Source organism: Zalophus californianus, chromosome 9 (assembly GCF_009762305.2).
Source record: "Zalophus californianus isolate mZalCal1 chromosome 9, mZalCal1.pri.v2, whole genome shotgun sequence".
Classification (NCBI taxonomy): Eukaryota; Metazoa; Chordata; class Mammalia; order Carnivora; family Otariidae; genus Zalophus; species Zalophus californianus.
Window position 1 is genome coordinate 114,596,283 of NC_045603.1, and position 26,603 is coordinate 114,622,885.

General features: G+C 36.9%; 1 protein-coding gene across 1 annotated transcript in view; it reads right to left on the minus strand.

Annotated features, from left to right (window-relative positions):
- Positions 1–1,201: 1,201 nt before the first annotated feature.
- RAB18 (RAB18, member RAS oncogene family) overlaps positions 1,202–26,603 on the minus strand; it is a 35,064-nt gene continuing 9,662 nt past the window's right edge. Inside the window, exons 3-7 of the mRNA XM_027593654.2 lie at positions 13,293–13,354; positions 8,470–8,542; positions 6,931–7,049; positions 6,792–6,858; positions 1,202–3,180 (exon numbers count right to left, since the gene is read on the minus strand). Of these exons, the coding sequence (XP_027449455.1) occupies positions 3,005–3,180; positions 6,792–6,858; positions 6,931–7,049; positions 8,470–8,542; positions 13,293–13,354 (497 nt within the window). The 3' untranslated portion in view covers positions 1,202–3,004. The remainder of the gene's footprint in view (positions 3,181–6,791; positions 6,859–6,930; positions 7,050–8,469; positions 8,543–13,292; positions 13,355–26,603) is intronic.

A 26,603-nucleotide genomic window follows, 5' to 3' on the forward strand; every position in this document is an offset into this window, starting at 1 on the left:
AAAACTATACACTAAATTGTGTTTAAAGGTATTATGGATATGAGGTAGGTCTGTGCCATCCCACAGATAGAAAAGGTAGTGGTATAAGGATTCTTTTATGAGCTATGGGGTCAGTTCCACACTTGTACAGAATCACATATATTTCTTGAGTTTGCTAAGTACAATGAATCAAAATCAAGTTCAATTCCACTGTGTTCAATTATAAAGTCAACTCCAAGTGTGAATCTGTAGATAACGGCAATTAAGCATTTGAAACGAGAACATTCCCCCAGATTTCAATTTTGAGCAAAAGACTATTCCCAGATTTAATTCCTTTTCTCAGGTCCAGTTACAAAGTTAAGGTCCCATACATCTCCTGATTTTATATCTTTCCTAAGTCAGGGATTTTCATTCCATCCAAAGAAGGAAAAGGACTAAAGAGACCAACCACTCTACTACCTAAACTTTTAGATCAAATGACTTACCTGGTTAGTTTACATCAATGGAATTTACTTTATAACCAAGAAATCTGACCTACTTCTATTACACATAACAAAAAAATGATTTAGAAAACATGAGGGAATGCCTTTAATCCTGCTGTGTTAAAACAAAAGACCTAGTAACAAAGGAGTGGTGGTTGAGACCACGCACGGACTTAATGAAAAATGCCTTCACTGGAAGCCAACTCCATCACTGATGAAGCTTTGTGAATTTTGGGGAGTTACCTAGAAAACCTATGTTTCATTATCCTCATCTTTAAAATGGGCATAATAGCTTTACCAGGCAGTCTCTTAAGGTTGCTGTGAGGTTTAATGAAATAAATAAACCAGCTCTTAGAACACCTGGTACCAAGGAAGCTTTCAATAAAAGTTGACTATCACTCTTAATATAAATTGAGTATTTATTTGTTTAGGTCTGTGTCAGTACTCCTAGAATGCAAAGCACTATATTCTAATATTTCTAATTTGCACCATCTGCAAAAGGCACTTTTAAACTACTTCAAATGATGTGGAAATGAAGAATTAACAAAATCCTCAGCTATTTAAGTGACTAATTTCAGATATCATAACTACTACACTTAGGAAAACTCCACTAGGAAATAAGCTTGCAACAAAATAGTAAAGTGAAAGCCATATATTAGAAACTGAGGACCACTATATTCAGATGTTCCTCAGCCCATGAGAGTAATAGGGAAATGTAGAATACCTCCTCCACAAATGCATCTAGGGAAAGCAGGCTATATTTATTTCAAAAACTATAAAAGGTTACAATATAAATCTATCAAACAAAATTAGTTTTTAAAAGTGACTCATATGTATCCAAATTTTGATCAAATCAACACAACAATCCAATGCACAAGATTTATATAGCTCAAGGAGCAAAAAGCAGTAACAGAAATAAATGTCTTGTCAATACAGACACTACATAAATATACAAATCTACAGCTTTAAGGTAACACAAACAAATCGTAAGTACATGTGTTAGCTACCTTTCTCCAACAGCAAACGAGTAAATGTTTTATATTTAGTAAATACATATATAATGTATAAAACCTTTAATCACATGTAATGTGGTCTCACAAGTGTGAACCAAGTAGAATGTAAGGTTTTCTTATGTGAAGATGTACAGTTCAGAAAGAACCCAACCTGAAGTAAATCCACTATCACAAGTTATTGCAAAGGCGACCCAGGAAAAAATCTATCATTTGCAACTGTATACAAAGAACAAACTGCCCAGAAATTAATATCAGAAATCTTACTGAGGGGTATCATGGTGACCTGCTTGAAAGGACAAATAACTTACTTGGGGGCTTAATATAGCAGATAACAACGTTAAATTAAGTAACATACGAGTGAAAAAAATAAGCAATGTATAATAGCAAGAGGTTAGAAAACTGAATACTGTGGAAAATATTTATTAGTCTGTACAAGTTGGTTTTGATAAACTATTGGCTACGTGTTACAGTAAATTACCAAGATTTTCATTGCAACAATATTTTCCCACACACATCAAAATCTGGAAGCAATATGTCTTTCTCATATTGTCATTTAGTGTTCTATTTTTCCCAACCCTCAAAACACATATAGGTTTCTGAATATCAACTAGTCATTTAGGGAAGTCATAAGATACAGATGTTCATAAACAGGACACAAGCTACAATTGAGGTACCTGGACAAACCCCACCACCATCTATGGAAAAAGGTGTTGGTTTTTAAAGTGGTAAGGAAAGTACTACATGAGTTACATAAACACACTATTCTCGTCCTTCCAAAACCAAAATGGGGGAAAACCTTATTGTCATTCTGCCAAACACCACATAACTAAAAACGCTGCACAAAGGGTTAGAATCTAATGTACATATCACAGAGTTAAAACTCCAGTTAAGCAACTGAGCTACTCATTGAAGAAAATTTAAAAGCAAGACCAAACTTCTTAACACATCAATGCTACTTTAGAAGCATCATCAGAACAGAGATTTAATTATAAATTGGCCTGGATTGCATCCTGTAGAGAATTTTGCTTAGTACTAAAAGAGAATCTGTCAGCAAACATCCTACAAAAGCTGTGGAATCATGCTCTGTGTTATTCCTGAAAGGAAATTTGCCAGGTTTGATGATACCTGAATATCTCCCAGTGGTTCTGGGAGTTCTACATACCAATTAATTCAGTAATTGATAGAGGAGTATTTAAGCAAAGAAGAGACCAAAAGTAGACCTTGTATCAACAAAGACTAGATAGGTGGATTTTTTTAATCACATGATAAATGTAAATCATAAAATCAAATGTACTTAAAAAAGTACACCTATTTTATGTTACATAAAAAACTGTAGACTGCAAACTGTGCATGCTTACCATAACATTGTACCTGGGAAAGCCGATGAGTGGGATTTCTTGCAAATATTTACTGCCATGATACAAAACAAATATGTGCAAACTGCAAGGTCCCTAAAATAGCAGTTGAAGTTTATATACAGAAAGATGTCACTATCTGATCAAATATGCAAGAGATGGAGTTTCCCAGAGTTTATAACATAGAACAGTAACCGCCACAGGCTCCTCCTCCAGGGCCTTCTTCCCTGTGTGTCAGTTTGACTCCTTTATTCTGGTTCTCACTTTCCCACAGTCCAGGCGTCTGAATGATCTTTTCAACAAGTTCCTCAAAGGCACACTGTACACCATCACAGGTTTTTGCACTTGCCTCTAAAATTCAAGAAAAAAATGTCAGAGTCTATTCATTTCTGGTCATATTCCGATGTTTTCCTGGGAAATTATTATGGCATAAATATCAGCCGGCAGTATATGCAGAGGCAAATGAGCAGTTTCTCCCCAGAGGTTTAAAATTCGTGAATTTCCCCCAACTCTCAAAGCTGAGCTATTCAAATTCTATCCACAAGAAGAGGGGTATATAAGCCCAGGATTTTGTGATAGAATTGTACACTGTAAAGTCCTACTCAAATATTATGCCAAAGTTCCTTCTCAATTTTTCAGTTAGTTCTTAAAATCAACCCCCAAAACAGATTATTATTCCCATTTCAGAATAAGAAAATTCAGGCTCCAAGCTCAACAGTCGGGCTGTTCTGTGCCTCCAACCAAGCAGCTATAGGTGACTGGATAAATGATATACAACCATGGACACTGGTCTCCTTTGGCATTTATGCTCCCCATGAAACGCATGTGGACATTGAGCCCTGCTCACCAATCCTACCTTTCTCTAGTAATTACCTTTTTCACTATCTGAGATGACTCTCTTATTCCTTTATCCTAAAACTCCTCTATCTCAGCTCATGACCTAACTTTACGCTGAGAAAAATAGAAACGATCTGACAGGAGCATTGATCATCCCACCGAGAGAGTCACCAACCTGTCTGCATTTGTGACCTTAGGCTCTGCCTTCGCTCCTGTGACAGTGGATGAACTGTCCCTGCTGCTATCTAGGAGCATCCCCTTTTCTACTTCTCGGATCCCATCCCTTCTCATTCACTGAAGAATCATGTGCCCTTACTACTGGATCACATCAGTCAGCTTTAAAAAGCCTGCCAAAATTACTGTGCATCTTACTAACCAACCAAGTAACCAACCACCCTGCCTTCCAGCCCACACACTCTTCTAGAAGCCACATGGGTTCTCTCCTCTCTTCAAAGCAAAACTGTCATCAAGCCTTACCTATGTAAGCTGTTTCTACTTCCTTATTTCACATTTTTTCTTCAGACTCTCACTGACCTTTGAACAACACCAGTGTGAACTGTGTGGTTCCACTTACACGTGGATATTTTTCAATAAACACAGGACAGTACCGTAAAGGTATTTTCTCTTCCTTATGATTTTAATAACATTTTCTTTTCTCTAGCTTTACTGTAAGAATACAGTATGTAATACACACAACATACAGAACATGTGTTAACTGACTTTATCAGTAAGACTTCAGGTCAATAGGCAATTAGCAGTTCAGTTTTGGTGGAGTCAAAAGTTATAAGCAGATTTCCGACTTGCGGCGGGGGGGGGGTGTCGGGACCGCTAACCCCACATGGTTCAAGGGTCAACTGTACCCTAACTAGGTTTTTGTTCTCACCACTCCGTGGAAACTTTTTTTTTTTTTAAGATTTTATTTATTTATTTAACAGAGAGAGACACAGCGAGAGAGGGAACACAAGCAGGGCGAGTGGGAGAGGGAGAAGCAGGCTTCCCGCCGAGCAGGGAGCCCGATGAGGGGGCTTGATTCCAGGACCCTGGGATCATGACCTGAGCCGAAGGCAGACACTTAATGACTGAGCCACCCTGGCGTCCCTGGTTGAAACTTTTCTTTTAAAAAATACCAGCATTCTCCATCTTGTCAAATCCAATGTCTTCATCCTAAATGCCAGAGACTCAGAGTTACCCGACTGCTCTCTTTCCTTAACCTCAATATCCAGAGCCCTGGGATCGAGCCCCGCATCGGGCTCTCTGCTTGGCAGGAAGCCTGCTTCTCCCTCTCCCCCTGCTTGAGCTCTTTCTCTGTCAAATGAAAAAAATAAAATCTTTAAAAAAAATACCCAATCTATCAGCAGAGCCTGTCACCTTTACCATCCAAATATCTCCTAGATCTGCCAACCTTCCGGAAGCCACCCACAACCACTCCCATAGTCAAAGGCACCAGCATTATTCATCTGGGCCATGACAAGCCTCTTGCTTCTGCTTCTCATGGACCATTTTCTGTACTGTACAAACAGGTCTTTTTAAAAGAGTATCAGATCACAGCACTACTCCCCTGCTTTCCACACTTAGAATAAAACCCATTTCTTTACCATACCCTACAAGGCCCAACATGACCTTTTAAATTTCACCTCCCACCGTCACCACCTTTGCCCCCAACATACACTATGCTCCCAGCCAAGCTTTCTTCCTATCCCTTAAACACATTAAACTCGTTCCTACCTCAGGAAATATTTGCTATTCTGTCAGCCTGAGATGTTCTCCCTCTAGATCTTCCAATGGCACTACCTCAAAGAACTTCCCCTAATTACCTCCCAACCCCATCATACTCTCTCTCCTTCATAGCACTACTTACTTATTTAAGTCTATTTCCTCTACTAGAATGTAAGCTTCATGAGGGCAGGGACTTTGTCCATTTTGTTCATCTGTTTGTTATAGTCTCAGTGTTCAGTAAACGTTTACTGAACTAATGTATCAAAATGAAGGACACCCAGCAAGTAAACAGAAAAGGTAGTACTCAATTCCTTTCTAAAATTGCCTATTACCTTCCTCTTACAGCACCCTGCTTCTATCTATAGATGATGTTCTTTTATTTCCATTTCCTAATTCCTAAAAGATCCTAACAGCAGAATAGTTAAACCAGTAATTCCTAAAGCTGGCTTCACATCAGAATCAACTAGGATGGTTTTAGAAACTGTCTTCCAGGCCCAGTTTCAGACCTGTGACAAGTCCCAGGGAACCTGTAACATTAAAAAAGCTCCACAGTGATAGATCTTGTCCACTTTTCTAGACAGGGGGTCAACAAACGTTTCCTGTAAAGGGCCAGATGGTAAATATCTTAGGCTTTGAATGCCATATGGTTTCTACTGTAACCACTGAACTCTGCCATGAAGCCCAAAAGCAGCTACACACAGCATGTCGATGACTGCACAGGTAAGGTTGTGTACCAACACAAATGGTGGAACCACATTTGGCCCCATGCTGTAGTCTGCCAAACCCTATTTTACCATGCTTCTCAAGTATTAATGTACATTCAAATCACATGAAGATTTTGTTAAAATACAGATTCCAGGGACGCCTGGGTGGCTCAGTCAGTTAAGCGTCTGCCTTCGGCTCAGGTCATGGTCCCAGGGTCCTGGGATCCAGTGCTGCATCGGGCTCCCTGCTCGGTGGGAAGCATGCTTCTCCCTCTGCCTGCCGCTCCCCTTGCTTGTGCTCTGTCTGACAGGTAAAAAATTAAAATCTTAAAAAAAAAAAAAAAATGCAGATTCTAATTCAGAAAAGCTGGGTTGGGACTGAAATGAAGCATTTCTAACAAACTCCCAGGTGGTACCACTGCTGCCAGCACAAGGACCAGCAAGGTACAACACACACTGGGTGCCCGGCTTTGCCGAATGCTGCTGTATCCTGACAGGAATGATCTCTGTCCTATACAATTTCACATAATGAGATCCGATTCTTTTTTTTTTACAGAAAGAAAAATGAACCGGGCTCTACAGTTAGCACAAGAAAATGATGAACTAAGTACACACATTTTACTGTTCATAAAGAGAAAAATGTAGCAAAAACTCCATTTTAAAATTCCTCATTACTAATGAAAGGATAAATGTTCACACACCTACCTATAAATAACATGGAATGCTTTCGTGCAAATTTCAGGCCTTCGTTTCTATCGACTTCACGATTTTCCTAAAAGGTAAATATAAAGATTAAGAAAAGCTACCAAAATACAGTCAAAATGCCAAGTGTCTGACTTCTTACCTTATCAATTTTATTTCCAACTAGCATGTTTACTATGTCATTTCTCGTGCAGTATGTTTCCAATTCATTTAACCAATTATCCAATTTAACAAAGGTATCTCTTCTTGTGACATCATAAACTGAAATAAAAAGGGTCACTTATTAAATAAACATTAAAAATAAGAAGCAATGGCATTATATTTCTATTTCACTACAAGCTAAAATTTCTATATAGGCAAGTCTGTTTCTAAGCCTTCAAATGCTTAACAATCAGTATCTACTCAGCCAGATGGAAGAAACAAGTGTATTAAAAAATAATAATAAACATATACATACACACACTTCAATTTCATTAAGACACACCGTGAGAGAAATGAAATTATATCCTGTGTGATAACTGAAAATTAATTTAAGCAAAACAACAGCTGTTCCCGTTCTTAACAATAAAAGACATCCAAAAACTAAAACATTCAGATCCAAATCTGTGGCAAAATACCAAACTTTTTTCCATGGATTCAAAGATCTATGACCCTGTTAATTTGTTTCTTACAAGGACCAGAATTTGCAACTTTGAAAAAGTATGTAAACTTAGCGGATAAGATCCTGATTGTCTCCCTGTTATCACTTTCATCTTCCATCCCACTGCATTAAAATATATTAAGGGCTTATTAATATAAAGACCTTATTAATTTAAAGTGTTTTCTAGGGGCCCCTGGGTGGCTCAGTTGGTTAAGCAACTGCCTTCGGGGCAGGTCATGGTCCCAGGTCCTGGGATCGAGCCCCACCTCTGACTCCCTGCTCAGCGGGGAGCCTGCTTCTCCCTCTCCCTCTGCTGCTCCCCAGCCTGTGCTCTCCTGCTCTGTCAAATAAATAAATAAAATCTTTAAAAAAAAAAAAAGGTTTTCTAAACTTAAAGATGCTAAACCAAAATAAGAGTTGCCGTTAAATTAATGAAATGAACCTAAAACCTCACTATTTATGACATAATATAAAAAGACAATTTTCCCTAAAATTGACCAATATTTATTTTTAAAAGTTTCCCAGGAATATTAGTAAGAAGTACTTTTCAACAACTTACAATGAGAATCCACATTTGGTTTTTAAATTCTGTATGATTATGAATCAACGATGTTAAGTGCCTTGTTAGACTTTTTAGGACTCATAAAACAGATTCAACTAAGCAACTAGCATGCTTCTTCCTTTATAAACGCACAGCAAATGTTAATGCACTGCTGACTGAAGATCAGTTTCTGGTAACACTCTTCAGACAGACCAATTACATGTGGATTAATCCTCAATTATGTCTTCATCAACATGTGCTTTTAAACCAAATAAATTAATCTGATCTTTCTCTTTTAATTGCTAGACAAAGGACTGAAAAGAAATTTTGAAAGTTTAAATATTCATTAGTATTAAATGAAGCTAATATAACTTCAAGTTATATAAATACATACCTGAAGAAAAATAAAAACTCACTGACCTTCACAGATAAGGAAAATCAGAAATTGCGATAATAAAACAACAATATTTTTAAAGCAGTATCATAAAGTAAAACCTTACCTAATATCACACCCTGTGCACCTCTATAATAGCTGGGAGTTAATGTTCTGAACCTCTCTTGACCAGCAGTATCCTAAAGGTGACAAACAATTATTACTAAATTTAAAAAGTATAAATAGTATTAAGAGTAGAAAGTTAAACAGCATTATTAAAAATATCCATGCGCAAGCTCATTTAAAACTTGAAATTTAAATTAGATGTGTTCTCTTACTGAAAAGTGTTACATAAAATAAAATTAATAAATACTAATTCATCTCCAGAAAAATGCATCTAAGTAAAGGGGTATCTCTTTAAGATTTTTATCACACATGAAACCCATTTCCTTGAAAGCCATGGTTCTCAACTTCAGAAGCACAGTGAAATTTCCTGAGAAATGAAAAATTCCAATGCCTGGGTCCAACGCCCACTGGTTCTGGTTTAATTGGTCTATGGTAAGACAGAAGTTTTCAAAGCCTTCCCGGGGGATTCTAATGTAGAATCAAGGTTGAGAACCACTTATTTTTTTTTAAAAGAGAATTATAGGAGTATCTTATTTTAGGTAAGCAATGGTTAGGTTGGACTCTTAAAAGTATTTTCTCTGTATCTTCTTTTAGGAAAATGCATAAAACCAAAACACTTGCTATCACATGTTTCTGACACATATTGGGGGGAGGAAAATAAGACGTACACCAGCTAGGAAGTGCAAGTTTCATGAGGAAAGAGACCTCATCTGCTTAATCATCGGTTTAACCCCAGTGCCTAGAGCAATTCTTGCCACAGGACAGTTGCTCAACTTTCCTTGGAAACCAACCAACCAACCAACCCAAACTAATTAACAAGTCTGTACTTCCAGACCTGGTTCCTTCTGTCTTCTTTCTACCATCCTTGGACTGTGGCTTCAAGATACCTAAGATTATGCAAAGCAGCAGTTGACAAACGGCTCCCTCCGCCCACCACCTGTTTTATTAAATAAAGTTTTACTGGAACACAGCCAGGCCCGTTCGATTAGGCACTGCCACATGGCCTGCCTTAGGATTAGACTAAATATTTACTGCCCTCTAAGAAAAAGTTTCCAGTCTGCCAATATCAAATAACCTGAAGAAAAGTGAAGACATATGTCAAACATCAACTTAGCTGCCAGTCTCATGGTTGTAAATCCGAGTTTAGCTATGGGGCAAGCAGAAGCTCCTTCAGATAGAAAACATGTTCATAACCTCTAAGAGGTTTATAAGATTGCAGAGGCATTTTAAACCAGCAGTGATGGGCTCCAGCTACTTACTTTCCTACTTACCTACTTTCTGTCCCTGGCCAAAATAGAGACTGCTTTAATATAAGAGCAATAGGTAGAGAATATATGAGTAATTTATGGCCCCAGAAGAGAAACTTAAGAGAAAAATAACTTTCAAAGTAAACCACTTTGCAAATCTACTACTCCTCCCCAGCTACGCTTACATAAATGCAGAATGTCCTTGCTTCCAGATTCTCACCACTACAGAAACTGCCCCCAGCCCTGCCATCTTGAAGTGAAAAAATTAACAAAATTAAACTTTCTAAACAGATAAATTTATGATAAAAGTGATTTCTCTTTACAAAAATTCCCTTTGCTTCAAAGTTTCTTACAAAACCTCTGATATTTAAAATTATTCAATTTCCATATTGACTCAACTTTTCAAAAAAACAATAATATAAATTAAAGGTGCATCAAGTGAAGTGTACTTACTATCTAAAGCAGATTATAATTTGGATAATTTGATATAGGTTAGGGCAAGGACCAAGCAAGAAATATTTTAGTCACAAGACTTTTTGTTATAACAGAAAAATTCTGTTTTCATATCAAAACCATATCCACACTATAATAAATTAATTTCCAGAAACAGTGGAAAGCATTTGAACATGAATTTTGTTTCCCTTGATATTCACTGAGATCAACTTAGTAACTGCTCTGATGAGACACAACATAAACATCAGAACTGTGGAGTGCCTTGGGCATCCGACTCCTGATTTCAGCCCAAGTCCTGATCTCAGGGGCCTGGGATAGAGCCCCATGTGGGGCTCTGCGCTCAGCGGGGAGTCTGCTTAAGGATTCCCTCTCTCCCTCTGCCCCTCCCCCTAAAATAAATAAATAAATCTTTTAAAACTCAGAACTCTTGATTCTAGTTAAAATATCCATAAAGCCCAGTGTTTTAAAAATAAAGACCAGAGCAGGGCGCCTGGGTGGTTCAGTTGGTTACGCATATGACTTCAGCTCAGATCATGATCTCAGGGTCCTGGGACTGAGCCCCACTGTCAGGCTCCATGCTCAGTGTCGAGTCTGTTTCTCCACCTTTACCCCTCCCCCTGCTCAGGTTCTCTTGCTCTTTCTTATAAATAAAATCTTAAAAACAAAAAAAAAGACTAGAGCAAAAAAAAAAATATGTTTAATGTTAAAATACTACATGACCGACACTTTACACACAAATATTTAAATTAGTCCAGCTATTTAGAGCCTTGATTTTTTTGGATCCACTTATAAAAATGTTTAAGTAGGTATGATAATTTGAGCAAAGCACCCTGTGTCACAATATTGGATCAGAATATATTACACCTATAAAATTTATAGGCTTACATAGTCAAAAGTTAAGATTTTTGCTTGTTTTTGTTTTCAAGATAGGAATTTGCAATAACTCTAATAGCATCCTTGTAAGATAAGAAAAGCAGAGCTTATTATCTGTGGTTTTCTTCTCTGATGGGAGAGGAGAAAAGAGATTATTAAAGATTAGAAATGGACAAAGGACAAGGAAGGATCTGGAAAGACTAAATATTAAAATGTGGGAGTGGAAGTGAGGGCAGGATATAGAGAAAAATAGCTTTAGAGGTGCCAAGTAGGCCGTGATGTGTGTGCGGCACTTTTGGGAGCAGTGAGGACAGGGCTGTACTTGATTATTCTATTTGACTGATCCTAGGAGGAGCGTCCAAGCAGGAGAGGAACTGATTTATATATATATATATGTATATATATATATATATAACACAGAAGAATTAGAGGAAACAATGGACTCATGTATTTCTATTTGTGAGTGAGGAGGCCTTCCTAAATATGACGTAACACCCAAATTCATGAAAAAAAAAAAAAACTGGTCTGACCACAAAAATACTAAAACCTTGGTATGGCAAGAACATCTCTCCCCACACCATCCATACCCCGTACACACACTCACTCATTTGAAGGCAAGTGACAAACAGGAAAAAAATATTTGCAGCACATGACAGAGTTAGTATTACAAACACACACACACACTCACACACAAGAACATTAACATTTGGGGCACCTGAGTGGCTGAGTCAGTTGAGCTTCTGACTCTTGATTTAAGCTCAGGTCATGAGGGTCTCAGGGTTCTGAGATTGAACCTCTTATTTAAAAAAATATTTATACGCCTATGATAAAGATGTCACTTCAGTAATACCTGCCAACCTTTTTATTATACAGGCACTAAAAAGTAAATTTAAAAAAACCTCTTGCATAAAAGAAAGATCTCACGGAAACCACCAAGCCTTAGATCCTATTCTAACACGTATATCTCACAAAACAGTAACAAGGGCAGAAAGAAGTGATAAATTTAACCATGAAAAGTATATGGAAAATCAGCCTCCCACTTTTGTACAGGAAGAAGCTAGCATTCTTAAACTGTTCGATATATTTTATTATGGCCTAGTCCAACATTTTCCAAATTGTTTTCTGTTAGACATTACTATTCTTATTAATATCATAATTATATTTTGGGGAGGGGGCCAATAGGCTACAAATCATGTAAAGTATTGTATGTTAGAAGAAAATTAACAGAAAAACATGAGACACACTTACACAGTTATTTGTTATTTGGGATAAAATGTGTATTAGAAATAATATGCCATTCGGAGAATGCCAGGAAAATGATTCAGATGATACAATACATAAACACTTGCTGTTTCAATCTGTAACTGATGCCCAAACATTTACTATGTCATCACCATGTTGAAGTACATCTCAATGTGATGACTGCTAAACAGTTCCAACTATCACATGTAACAAAAACGTATTTATATATTTAATTATCATAGTATATGTGGGAATCCAATATATAAGAGCATAGTTTTATAAATTATATATGTATACATATATAAATATGTAATGTAATCTATTGGCAATCATTTAGATATAGAGAGAGAAGTAGGTAGGTAGGTAGACAGGAGTGGGAGAGAGACGGGCAGACAGAGACAGACACTAAGCATCTTGGACGTCTTTGACAGTTATTGCTATTTTATTTGGTCAGCACTATCATGAAAAGGTCTTAGGAAAGCAACATGTATCAGAATGTTTGGGTTCACAGGCAAATGAAAGGACAGTAAGTAAAGACTAGGCACTGAGAGTAGAAAATAAATCCAAAGTTGGCAAACTCAAATTTCAGGAATATACGAACAGACTAACATGAAAAATACTTTTTTTCCTGAGCATCACTTCATCCCCTTCTCCCCAACAACTGCCTTCAGTGTTAGCTGAGTATACACTGTCTTCTTAAAACTTTAAAGAAACGTATTCAGTAACAATAATCCTTTCTGGCAGATAAGATGATTTTTCTATACTTTATTCTGCTTTTAAGTATTCTCAAGGGATTATATATTTTAAAATTTTGAGTAAGTGAAACAAGTCTCTGCCTCATTACCCAATATAAGACATAGCCATTTATTGTTTATCCATTACCCAACAAATTGTCCAAAAGTTATTTGATACAAATTGTTTCCCTCTAGAACTCTACACACATCAACTTCTGCTTCTTTAAAAAATACAAGTTGAATATTTATACAAAATACATTTTTAAAACTCTTACCCAAATTGCAAGTTTAGCCTTATTGCCATCCACTGAAATTGTTTTCACCTTAAAGTCAACACCTTGAAAAAAATGAAAATGTTGATAAGCATCCCAGTAAAATAATACTTTTAAAATCAATTTCCAAGAAAATAAGAACATAGAAAAGCCACTTTATCAAATACCCAAATTCACACCCTAAATTCTTGGAGTTATGGATGTGAAAATTAAAAAGTGTCACTATCACTTCAGCAGCTTAGGATTTAGTCAGGATAAATGAAAACCAAATGCTTGCAGAATTCAAACACTTACCTACCTGTACTTGCTTGAAAAAAATAAAAATTTTCATGGAAAAATAAACTTCAATGTAAGATGATTCATGATGCACATTAAAAGCCAAGCGCTGGAATTCACGGTGCTCATGTAGAGAAGACTATCTATGGCTGATTCTGGATCAGAGCAATTTTCTAAGGGGCTCCAAATGCATCGACACTCCATCATTAAGAGCTCTGTCCAGAGCCAGCCAATTCCCTGACTCAGATTCTGACTGTAAGCAGCTTGGTAAAAACATAAAAGGTCCACTTACTCCTTCTCTTATGAATTCTTTGTTTGTTTTTATCCTAAAAAACAGTATTCGTTCTATATAACTTTATCAATGATCCCTTGCTACTGCACAACTGCAAAAGAATTTACACACAAAAAAAATCTGTGCCCCATCCTCTAAGAATCTTCTTCATAAGTGAAAGGAGGAGCGCTTAAAGTGCTATGAAAATCTTCTGTAAGTACTAATTCATGTAAAGAGAAGAGCTCCATAAGAAGACATGTACTAATTTATTATGTAAAGAGTAGAGCTCCATAAGAAGACACGTAAGGTTTTACTACAGAGTCCCCCCCCCTCCCCCCCCCCCCCCCCGCTCCAAAAAAACTTCTCCCTTTCCAGGAACAGGAGTTGACACATACCATCTGGCTTAAATGAATAGTAACTGCCCACATGTCTTTAAAGAGTATCAAAATTAATGTGCAGTCTACCCCATTGGCCAGAGGCAAAACATTAGCTCAAGAAGCCTGGAAAGAAACTTTCAAAAGCTCTTATTAGCTTGTCACAATTAATTCAGAACAGTCACAAGTAAGATGAACAGCACCCTCATATACTAAATGCTTATGACAACACCTGTAAGCATTATGGAAATACATGAGTAATTCTTGGATAATTTCTGGTGATCCACTACAAACACAAATTAGGTAATAAAAATGCACTTTACCAGGTCTTTCTGTATGCCAAAGATTAAAAAAAAAAAAAAAGTTTGTGTTTTGGGCTGGAGTGATAAAGGAGCTGATAAAACCATACCTAGAATCAGGGGCAATTATGACAGTGCTAATAACATAGTCCCAGGAAAATTTAAGTTAATGTTTCTTCGCAGCTAAACAAACAAAAATCTCCTATTAAATAATCTTGTATTCACCAGGTCTAGATAAATAAATATTATGCCACACCATTTATATAAAAGGATGAAGGGCGCCTGGATGGCTCAGTCAGGTAAGCATCTGCCTTTGGTTCAGGTCATGATGCCAGGGTCCAGGGATGGAGTCCCACATCGGGCTCCCTGCTCCGCGGGGAGCCTGCTTCTCCCTCTGCCTCTGCCTCTCTCTGTCTCTCATGAATAAAATAAAAGTAAAATCTTTTTTTAAAAAGTATGAAATTATTTACATTTTATTCATAATACTTTAAAAACAAAACAAAGCCTGAGAAAATTCAGATGAGGGAAATGGTTCTGACTTGGTGCAGGTACTAAATTAAGGCCAATGTAGACATTACATAGAAAAAACATGTCATACACACTCTCCAGTTGAATTCTCATACGTTTTTCACAGCATAAAGAACTTTTTTTTTCCTAATTACTCCAGACAACATGCTCAAGGGCAGACTGACTTTTGGCTAGCTACCCAAGAAAAGAAACTCACTGTTCCCAAAATGTTTGTTTACCTCCCTCTCCCAATCTTCTTCTTCTCTTTTACAATTTCCTGTTTTTCATGTTTCCTGACAGTCTAATGACGGTCTCTGTCATGTGTATCATTAAGTTACTCTTCTGAGATATTAGATCTGAAAGTGACAGAGAACATCCTCAGGTAACAATGCCCACTGGCATCCTACCACCAAAGTCAATACACACAGGTAGCCTGAAAGGGCACCGCATCTGGATCCAGACCCTGCAAGTCCCCGTTTCATCTTTCCTTGGTCCCTCTGGTGAATCTCCTATGCAGACACTGAGTTCTTTAGCTTTCACCTGCTCAAACGGCTTCTTCACCAAGTCTGGTTCTTCTGTTTTGCCAGTGGCTCTTAACTTGCTTTTATAAAAAGGTGGCCACAGTAGGAATCTTTTTAATAAATCTGACTTTTCCAACTTCTTACTAGATTTGATTAATCTATCTTTTCAACCTCCTCATGTGGATGACAAGGAGCTCTTAACAGTGTGAAGCTGAACATCTTAGAAAAAAACACTCCTGTGTATCTCCTCTACTCTCCTACAACACTGAACACTTCTGTGACCAGATACTCTCTGACTGTCCAGGGATGGCCATCAGTGTCCTACAGCTCAATTCAGTCTGATACAGTCAGATCCCACAGGGTAAGGGACAACTAATAAGAAGTCCTATAAGACTGCTGCACTCCCATTTCAGATGCCATCCCAAATCCAGGTTGTTACCTGTGCTTCCGACCACCCGGGTATTAATCAAAGGTTCCCACAATCTCCTCCCTTGATTGCTTTAATTTGTGGCTCACAGAACTCAGGAAGAGTTGCTCACTAGAGTATCATCTTATTATAAAAGGATATAACCCAGGAACAGCCAGATGGAGGAGACAAATAAGGAAAAGTATGGGGGGAAGGGGCACAAAGCTCCCATGCCCTCTCCAAGCATGCCATCCTCCCAGAACTTCCATGTGTTTGCCAAAACCGAACTCTCAGAACCAGTAAATTCAGCATTTTTATGACGGTTTCATTACTCAGGCATGATTGATTAAATCACTGTTCTTCAGTGACTGGACAGAATCTCCCGTCCCTCTTCCCTCTCCCTTCTCCTGAGGTAGGAGAGAGTAGGACTGAAAATCCCAACCCTCTAATCACATGGGTGGTTCTCCAGGCAGCCAGCCTCCACCCTTAGAGGCTTTCCAGAAGTCAGAGCGCTAACATAAAGTCGGGTACGGTTGGAAGGGGCTAGTTATGAAAAGCAGAAGACGTCGTCACTGCTTTGATCAGTTAAGAAAGTCAAAGGGTTTTAAAAACTCTCTGCCAGGAGCCAAATATGTATTTCTTATAAATCACAATATCCACAGAAGAACTGTCATTTTGGCTTTTTCTTGTTGTTCGTTTGGGCTTGCACTTTTAATACAATATTTAATTCAGTTTTTTTAAAGTAATCTTTTTTTAGGCATATCTGCTATTTTGTGAGGGGTAGTTCAGTTAAAACTAGACATTATGGTCAATAAAACCCTTAAAACAAGCAGTGAATGGAACCTGAAAGTTTACCAAAGATATTATCAACTGTATCATAAAGAGATACTTGTCAGTGAGAAACCAGAACATATCAATGGAATCATCTGCCATGTCAGAAGTAAAGGGCAATCAACAGAAACTGAATGAGAACAAAGATGCTAGAATTAGCAAAAAGGAAATTAAAAACTATTTTAAATGTATAGCACATGTTTAAAAAGTAGACATGAGATTAAAAAGACCCAAATCAAACATCTAGAGATAAAGTGACAATGTCTGAGACGTAAAATACATGGGATGAGATTAACAAAAATTAGACATCACAGAAGAAAACGTGAGTATGAAGACACAATGGGCCCCTGGGTGGCTCAGTCAGCTTAATGGCCGCCTTCGGCTCAGGTCATGGTCCTGGGGTCCTGGGATAGAGCCCCTGTCAGGCTCCCAGCTCAGTGGGGGAGCCTGCTTCTCCCTCTCTCTCTGCCCCGCCGCCCAGCTTGTACTCTCTCTCACTCTCAAATAAATAAATAAAATCCTTAAAAATAGATAAAAATAAGTAAGTAAAATCAATGAAACAAAACATTGGTTCTATAAGGAAAAATCAAGAAACTGATAAATTCTAGCCAAAGTGATCAAGAGAAACAAAGACAAAAATTACCATTATAAAGAATGAGAAAGATCACATCACTACAGATTATACAGAGGTGAAAAGGTAACTGAGGAAATGTTATAAACAAGTTCATGCCAAAAAACTTGACAATTCAGATGAAATGTCAATTTCCATCAAAGATTAAAAACTATCAGAAGTGACTCAAAAAGAAACAGACCACAAACAAAATACCTAAAGAATTTAAACAAAAGGAAATCAAAACATGTCACTGTAAGAAATCAACTAAACCCAAAGGCAGCAGTAATGGAGGAAATAAGCGACAAAAACTCTCTGAGACACACAGAAACACAGAAAACAAACAGCAAAATGTCAGTAGTAAATCCTCCCTTACCAGTAATTATATGAAAGGCGGTGTTGGCGGAATATATATAAAAATAGTACCCAAGTATATAAATAAATCTATAAAAAAGATCCAAGTGTACATGCTGTCTCTTAAGAGACTCATACACCAAAGGACAGATCCCAGTATCTATGAAGCAACCATTCACATAACTGGAGGGACAAATACAGTATTAGTTGGAGATCTTAATGCACCACTTTCAATAATGGATCAAACAACCAGAGAGAGAACAGAGAAATAGGGCAGCGGAACAACAGCACAGACCAGTGAGGCCCCGGAGAACATGCTACCCAACGACTTCAGAACACAGTTCTCTCAAGCGCCTATGAAACATTCTCCAGGACAGACCGTATGTTGTCTACAAAACAAGTATGAATAAGTTTTAAAAGACTAAACTCATCTGAAGTATTTTTTATCATAACCTAATGAAACTAGAAATCGGTGATAGAAAGAAAACTGGAGAATTCACAAACATGTGCAAATTAAATCACACCCTTTTAAACAACAACTAATAGGCCAAAGAAGAAATCACAAGAAAATTAGAGAATACTTTGAGACAAATGAAAACACAATACGCCGAAATTTGAGATGTAGCAAAAGCAGTGCTGAGGGAAATTTACAGCTATAAACACATTATAAGAGAAGAAATATCTCAACTCAATAACCTAATTTTACACCTTAGGGGACTAGAAAAGAGCAAACTAAGGGCTATAAAAGGAAGGAAATAATGACGATCAGAACCAAATTAAAGGACAAAGCAAATTGATACACAATAGAGAAAAATCCATGCCCAAGGCCTGGTTTCTTTTCTTTTCTTTTCTCTCTTTCTCTCTTTCTCTCTCTCTCTCTTTCTTTCTTTCTTTTTAAAGATCGACAAAACTGACAAGCTTTTAACTAGACTAAGGAAAAAGAGAAGATTCCCATTACAAAACTCAGATATGAAAGTGGGGACATTACCACTAATTTTACAGACAAAAAAATGATTATATACACCAACAAGCTGGATAACCTAGATGAAATGAACAAATTCCTGAAAACACACAATTGACAAAATCGACTTATCAAGAAAAAGAAAATCTGGGGCCCCTGGGTGGCTCAGTCGGTTAAGCGTCTGCCTTCGGCTCAGGTCATGATCCCAGAGTTCCAGGATAGAGCCCCAGGTCGGTCTCCCTGCTCAGCGGGGTGTCTGCTTCTCTCTCTACCCCTCACCCTGCTTGTGCTCACTCTCTCTCACTCTGCCTCTCTCTCAAATAAATAAAATTAAAAAAAAAGAAAATCTGAAGAGACCGTAAGTAATCAAAATCATCCCAACAAAGAAAAGCCCAGGACCAGATAGCTCCACTGGTAAATTCCACCAAACATTTAAAGAGTTAACACCAACCCTCCTCACTTTTCAAAAAACGGAAGAGAAGGGAACACTTCCAAGTTCATTCTAGGAGGCTAGCACTATTCTGATCCCAGAGCCAGACAAAGATGCTACAAATAAAGAAAACTATAGACCAATATCCCAGAGGAATACTGATGCAAAAATCCCCAGCAAAATACTAGCAAACGTAATTCAGCAGCCTCTTAAAAGGATTATACACCATGATAAAGTGAGTTTTACCTCCGTAATACAAGATTGGTGGAATATGAGCAAATCACTCAAAATAATATATCCCATTAAAGAATGAATGGGGGGGGAAACACATGATCATCTCAATTCATGCAGAAAAAGTACTTGACAAAACTCAGCATCCTTTTATGATAAACAAACACTCAACAAACTAGGAACAGAAAAAAATCTGATGTTTCCTCGAAAAGCTGAAAATACAATTACCGTATTAGGCAGCAATTCCACTCTTATGTATATACCCAAAAGCAGTGGCAGCAGAAACCCCAACAGATACTTGCACAACAATGTTGACAGTAGTATTACAATAGAAGGCTGAAGCAACTCAAGTGCTCAGATGAACAGATAAACAAAATGTGGTTTATACATATCACGGAACATTATTCAGTCATAAAATGGAATGAAATTCTGAGATATGCTACAACATGTATGAACCTTGATCACATTAAGCTAAGTGAAATGAGCTACTCACAAAAGGGCAAATACTGTTATGATTCCACCTATGAGGTATCTAAAACAGGCAAATTGATAAAAACAGAAGATAGAAGAAAGGTTACGATAGGCTCAGGGGAAAGCTATTTAATTGGTACAGTGTTCCTGTTTGAGGTGATGAAAAAGTTCTGAAAACGGATAGTGGTGATGGTTGCAAAACAATGCAAATGTACTTATTGCCACTGAGCTGTAAACTTAAAAATGGTTAAAATGGTAAATTTTATGTTTATTTTACCACAATTTAAAAATAAATAGATAACTGGAGAGTCCTGCATCTATTAAAGAAATTGAATCTATGGTTAAAAACCTTTCCATGAAAACAATTCCAGGCCCAGAGTGAATTCTACTGAACATTTAAATAATAATCCATTCTAAACAAATTCCTCCAGGAACGTGAAGAAGAGTGAACACTTTCTTAGTCACTCTATGAGTTATACAGTACCCTGATACCAAAACCAAAGACATTATAATTAAAAGCTATAAATATCCTTCATGATTACATATGAAAATCCTCAACAAAATTTTATCATAACTAACACAAATATGTATAAGAGAACAACACATCACAACCAAGTGGGGTTATCCTAAACAATGAAAAAAATCAATGGGGAAACTAATGATGTAATGTATGGTGATTAACATAATAAAAAAATTTAAAGCAAAAAAAAATCAATGGGGACTTTATTATATGATCATCAACAAATGCAGGAAATGCACTTAACAAAATCCAACATGCATTCCTGACAAAACCTCTCAGCAAATTAGAAATAGAAGGGAAATTCCTCAACCTGATAAAGGGCATCTGTGAAAAACATACAGCTAACATCACACTTAATGGTAAAAAACTGAGTATTTTTTCCCTTCATACCAGGAACAAAAGATGGATATCAGCCCTCTTCACTTTTTTTAAGATTTCTTTTTTTTTTTAAGCCAGGGCAATAAGACAAGAAATAAAAAGAACCCAGACTGGAAAGAAAAAATGTAGAAATTCAATGGAATCTACAGGATTTAAAAAAAAAAAAAAAAAAAAAAAAAGCTCCCAGAACTAATTAGCAAGTTTAGCAAGGTTGGAGGATACAAACTAAACGTTTAAAAAATCCATTGTATTTCTACATATCAGCAATGAACAAAGGATCTTCTCTTTAAATAACATTTTTTAATAAAAATCTATTGACTATTTAGGGCTAAATCTGACCAAATATGTAAAAGACATGTGAAAGAAATTTTGAAGGACCTAAATGGAGACACATAATTTGTTCTGTGATCGTTAAGACTCAATATTGTTAAAAGGTCCATTCTCCCCAAATTCATCTATATAGAGTCAATGCAACCCCTATAAAAATCCTAGCAGGCTTTTATTTTTAAATCAACAAACGGATTCTAAAATTCACTGAGAAATACAAAAACTTTAGAGCCAAAATAATTTTGAAAAAAGTAACAAAATTGGTAGACTAACAATATATGACTTCCAGGCCTACTATAAAGCTATAGAAATCAAGAGTGCCTGGGTGGCTCAGTTGGTTAAGCGACTGCCTTCAGCTCAGGTCATGATCCTGGAGTCCTTGGATGGAGTCCAGCATCCGGCTCCCTGCTCAGCAGGGAGTCCGTTTCTCCCTCTGACCCTCCCCCCTCTCATTTGCTCTCTCTCTCTCAAATAAATAAAATCTTAAAAAAAAAAAAAAGCTATAGAAATCAAGACAGTGAAGCATCCTGACATAGACCAACAGATTAGTGGGCTAGAAGAGAGTCCAGAAATAGACTCACCATATATAAACAACTAAGTTTTTACAAAGGTGCAAAAGCTATGCACTACAGAAAGGACAGTCTTTTCAACAAATAGTTTTAGAATATATAAGAGAAAAAAAAAGAAAGGAAAAGAACAGAACTTCGATTCATATGCTTCATACTGTATCCAAAAATTAATTCAGAATGAATCACAGACCTAATGTAACACATGAAACCATACAACTTCTAGAGGAAAACATAAAGAAAAATCACTGCAACCCTCTGTCAAGCAAAAGATATAACACTGAAACTACCATTAATATGAAAAAATTGATACACCGGATTTCATCAAAATAAAAAACTTCTGCTTTTAGAAATAAACTGTTAAGAGAATGACAAGAGGAGCCACAGTCTAAGAAAATATCAGCAAAGCATATATCACGTAATAAGGGGTTCATATGCAGAATATATAAAGAACTCTCAAAATTCAACAAGAAAAAACAAAAAATGAACAGAAGATTTATACACTTCACACACACACACTCAAAATACAGCTCAACAGACAGCAAATAAGAACTTTAAAGACACTCAACATCACTGGTCATTAGACAATGCAAATTAAACCACAATGAGACTACCAACACATACATACCTATTAGAATGGTTAATATTTTAAAGTCTGATCGTGCTAAGTATAACAGGTGAGGATGTGGAAACAGGAACTTCTATATACTGTTAGTGGAAATGTAAAATGATACAATCACTTTATTAAAACATGGATGGAATATTTTCCAAACTTAAACATGCATTTACCATATGATCCAGCAATCCTATTACTGGGTATTTACTCTAAAGAAATAAAAATTAATATTCATATAAAATCCTGTACCTAAATGTTTATACAGGTCTATTCATAACCACCAAGAACTGGAAACAATCCAACGTCCTGTAATAAGTGGATGGATAAATCAACTCTGAAACATCCACACAATGGAATACAACCCAGCAGTAACAAGAAACAAACTACTGGCATGCAAGAGCTTGGATACAGCTCAAAGGCATTATGCTAAGTGAAAAAAACATCTGAAAACTTTACATGATATATTCCATTTATAGGACATTCTCAAAAAGATAAAATTATAGTGATGAAGACTGACCAGTGGCTGCCAGAGGCTAGAGGCAGGGGAAAAGTATGACTAAAAAGACACTAGTTTTTTAGAAGGATGGAACTGCTTAATATCCTTACTGTGGTAATATTTAAATGACTGCATACATTTGTCTAATACATGTTAAAATTCAAAAAACTGTATACCAAAATGAGGGCAATTTTACTGTTTGGTAATTAAAAAAAAAACCACACTATCTACTCATATGCTAGGAATATAACAGATCAAAAATATTTTCTAAAAGAATAAATTACCAGAGAACATGTAGTATAAAATTTCTGGTTCTTTCTGATTTACGATTTACTTTGCTACTAAGTCCAAGACCGATTTTGTAAAACTGTTCCATGGGCTTTTGAAGTAATGAGTTCTTCCCTCAAAAGATTTATTGATCGGGGTGCCTCAATGGCCCAGTCGGTTAAGCGATGAACTCTTGGTTTCGGCTCAGGTCATGATCTCAGAGTCATGGGATTCGAGCCTTGCGTTAGACTCCGCACTCAGCACAGAGTCTGCTTAAGACTCTCTCTCCCTCTCCCTCTGCCCCTCCCACCCCCCCTACCCCGCCCCACCCCCGGGATCTTTCTCAATTAAATAAATAAATCTTACCCCCCCCAAAAAAATTTGTTGATTGAGGGGCACCTGGCTGGCTCTGTCAGTAGAGCATGCAACTCCTGATCTTGGGATGGCAAGTTCAAGCTCCATGGTGGGTGCAGGGATTATTTAAAATCTTAAAAAAAAAAAAAAAATTGTTGATTGTGTTCTTCTATTTCCCTATGGTCTCATTTGTGATTTTTGGATCTATTTAATTATGAAAGAGATATAACAAATCTTCTAATATAACTGTATTTTCATCAAATTCTCTTGTGTTTTGAACAGGTTTTGCTCTTATATATACCACCTACTTGTTATGACTGTTACAGCTACTTTGTTAATTAATTGGGCCTTTCATTATTACATACCATCTTATTTCATTATATCCAGTGCATTAACCTTAAATTCTACTTTAAATTACATTATATTACCACCTCTGCTTTTATACTGTTTGCATTTGCCTGGCCCATCCCTTTATTTTCAACCTTTCGTTATTTGTTTTTAAGTACTCCTCAATTCCATCTGACAATATGAGTTAGTAGAATTGGACCTATTCACATTTAATTAATGGATGTATTTTAATTCTGTTACTTCCTTCTTATGTTTAACATTTTTGACATTCTGTTCAAATCTGTGTTTGATTTAATCTTTTTATTTCTGTATTACTATGTTGTGATTAAAAGAATACCAAGTTAGAAGTTAGGAGGCTGGGCTTAGTCTCAGCTCTCTTACTAAGGTCTAGCTAGGCAGGAGCTTCACCTCTTTAAGTCAGTCTCCCCCTTCCCATCAGGAATATAAAAATTCCTGCTTTACCTGCTAGTTATTTTGGGGGGAAGGAGGGTGAAGAACATCGGGGTAAGGGGACATCAAGAGGGATACTATAAAAGCTTTAAGGATCCAATAGAGAAATAATTATGAGGACCTAGATCCCCAAATCTGAGTGTGCAAACTTTAAAAGTATCAACAATAAAATGTTACCTCTGCTACCTCAGAGGATAGAGTAAATATGTCTTAAGAGTTGAGAAGGAGGGGAAGCTGGGGGTGAGAAAAGATGTACAAAACCTTATGAAAATGAAAGTCTCAGAGATGAAGAATAACCTGGGAAGCCAGGGCTTGTTGTGATGACTACTTAAAGGGAGACAAACAGTATGATGGTTTTATGGCAGAAAGTAACAGGAAGATAAAAAATGTTTGGAGAGGAAAGGGGTATGGAGAAAGGTCTTGTCAGAAGCGGGCTGAATTCCAAGACTCCCAACTTGGCTTCTGCTGATGGACATGGGGCTGGCAGAGGGTTGGATGGTCTCATTCCAAACCAGTATCATTAATCAATAAATAAGAAATTAAATGACAACAAAACAGCTTGGAAATTAAGAAACACATTCCTAAATCAAAAATTTCAAACGTTCAAAGATAGCGAAACTGAAAATTCAACTATCCAGAGAGCAAGGAAAAGGAAACACACCCTACCAAAACCTATGGGGCACAGCGAACTTGTTCTTAGAGGACATCTTTATTAAGGAGTAAGGACTAAAAAGAAGGGAACTTAATACTACTCTTAAAAAACTAACAAAATAAACTAAAAGAAAAGTAGGAAGGAGAGAAGGAAAAAAATGAAGCAATTTCTCAAACAAATAAATATATTCCTCAGGATGCCAGAGTGGCTCAGTGGGTGAAGTGTCCAACTCTTGATTTCAACTCAGGTCATTGTATCAGGGTTGAGAGTTAAAGCCCTCTGTCAGGCTCTGCACTGAGCATGGAGCCTGCCTGAGATTCTCTCCCTCTCCCTCTGCTCCTCCCCCCACTCGCACATGCGGGCGCTCTCTCCTCTGGAATAAATAAATAAAATTTTTTAAAAAAAAGCAGAGAACTCGTTTTAAATTTTAATTTAAAAAAATAAATTTTCTAATTTTTTATTTGAAAAAAGTTTTACTCAAAGCACTCTTTACACTCAAAGGTCACCTAAAACAAGGTAAATTAAAAAATAAAAAACTTTTAAAAAGTAAAAAATAAAAACTTTAACATGAAGCAAATTTTGCCTATTTAATCAGATTATATAAAATTAGTGTAACTAATTTCTCCAAGGATCTAACCTTCATTCTTAAATTTCAATCAGTTCTATCTATGCAGCTGATTAAGTACCATCATAAGGCCTTGCCATAAGCAGAAAAAGAAAACTGATGCCTTTTGTTTTTCCAAACACCCCCTTGCAGCAAACAAACAAAAAACCCAGTCAAAATATTCTTAAAATTGTGTGTATATTTACTGTTGTCAGAAATATTAAATATTTGTTGTCTCATTCTGAGATTCAAATATACATATGCTGCATCTCCTTTTCTGATTTCCACATCACTTTTTTTTAATTTTTATTTATTTATTTATTTGACAGAGAGAGACAGCGAGAGAGGGAACACAAGCAGGGGGAGCGGGAGAGGGAGAACCGGGCTTCCCACGGAGCAGGGATCCCGATGAGGGGCTCGATCCCAGGACCCTGGGATCGTGACCTGAGCCAAAGGCAGACGCTTAACAACTGAGCCACCCAGGCGCCCCTCCGCATCATTTTTTCTAATGTGTTTTAAACATTTTTATTCATTTTGGTAAATTCTACCCACTTTTTTCTTTTCTAGCTTCTATCGTCCTTTATTTTGTTTTCCACAGTCTCTACTGTCCCTTGTGATCCTTCTAATTTTGCCCTTCTTTCAGTGATGGTTTTATTTTCTTAACCTTATTTTTCTTTCTGCTCAATTAGCTTACATTGCATTTTCTCATGCAGTCACGCTATCTCTTCCTGACCTCTTTTATCACTGCTTTGTGCTCTCAGTGGTAAATATTTCCAAAAAGTGTTTTAAATTCATAACAAAACAGCTGGGCATGATTTTCATCTACTTTACAGAAGTATTTTTTCTGTTGAGTATTCATCTGTCCTTTGTTCTGCTACTTTCTTCCTTTTTGATTCTTGAGTGGTAGCAGTAGTGTTTAGCTGAAATCCTTTTGATAATTCATCTTTAACGGAGGTGAGGTTTTTTTGGACAAGCTATCTGTAAGAGATTCATGCAGAAGGCTATCGTGGCTCCAGTTCTTGACCAGCAAAACTTTGTCTTGATTCAAGGTTTTATATGGAATCATTTAGGTTTTTTGTTTGTTTGTTTACTTTTCAACAGCCAATGGAGATAGGCAGCCTTGAGGTTTTCACAATGCAGACATCTCTTCCCCTACTGCTACAGAGACAAATGTAAAAATGCCTTGTTTGTGTG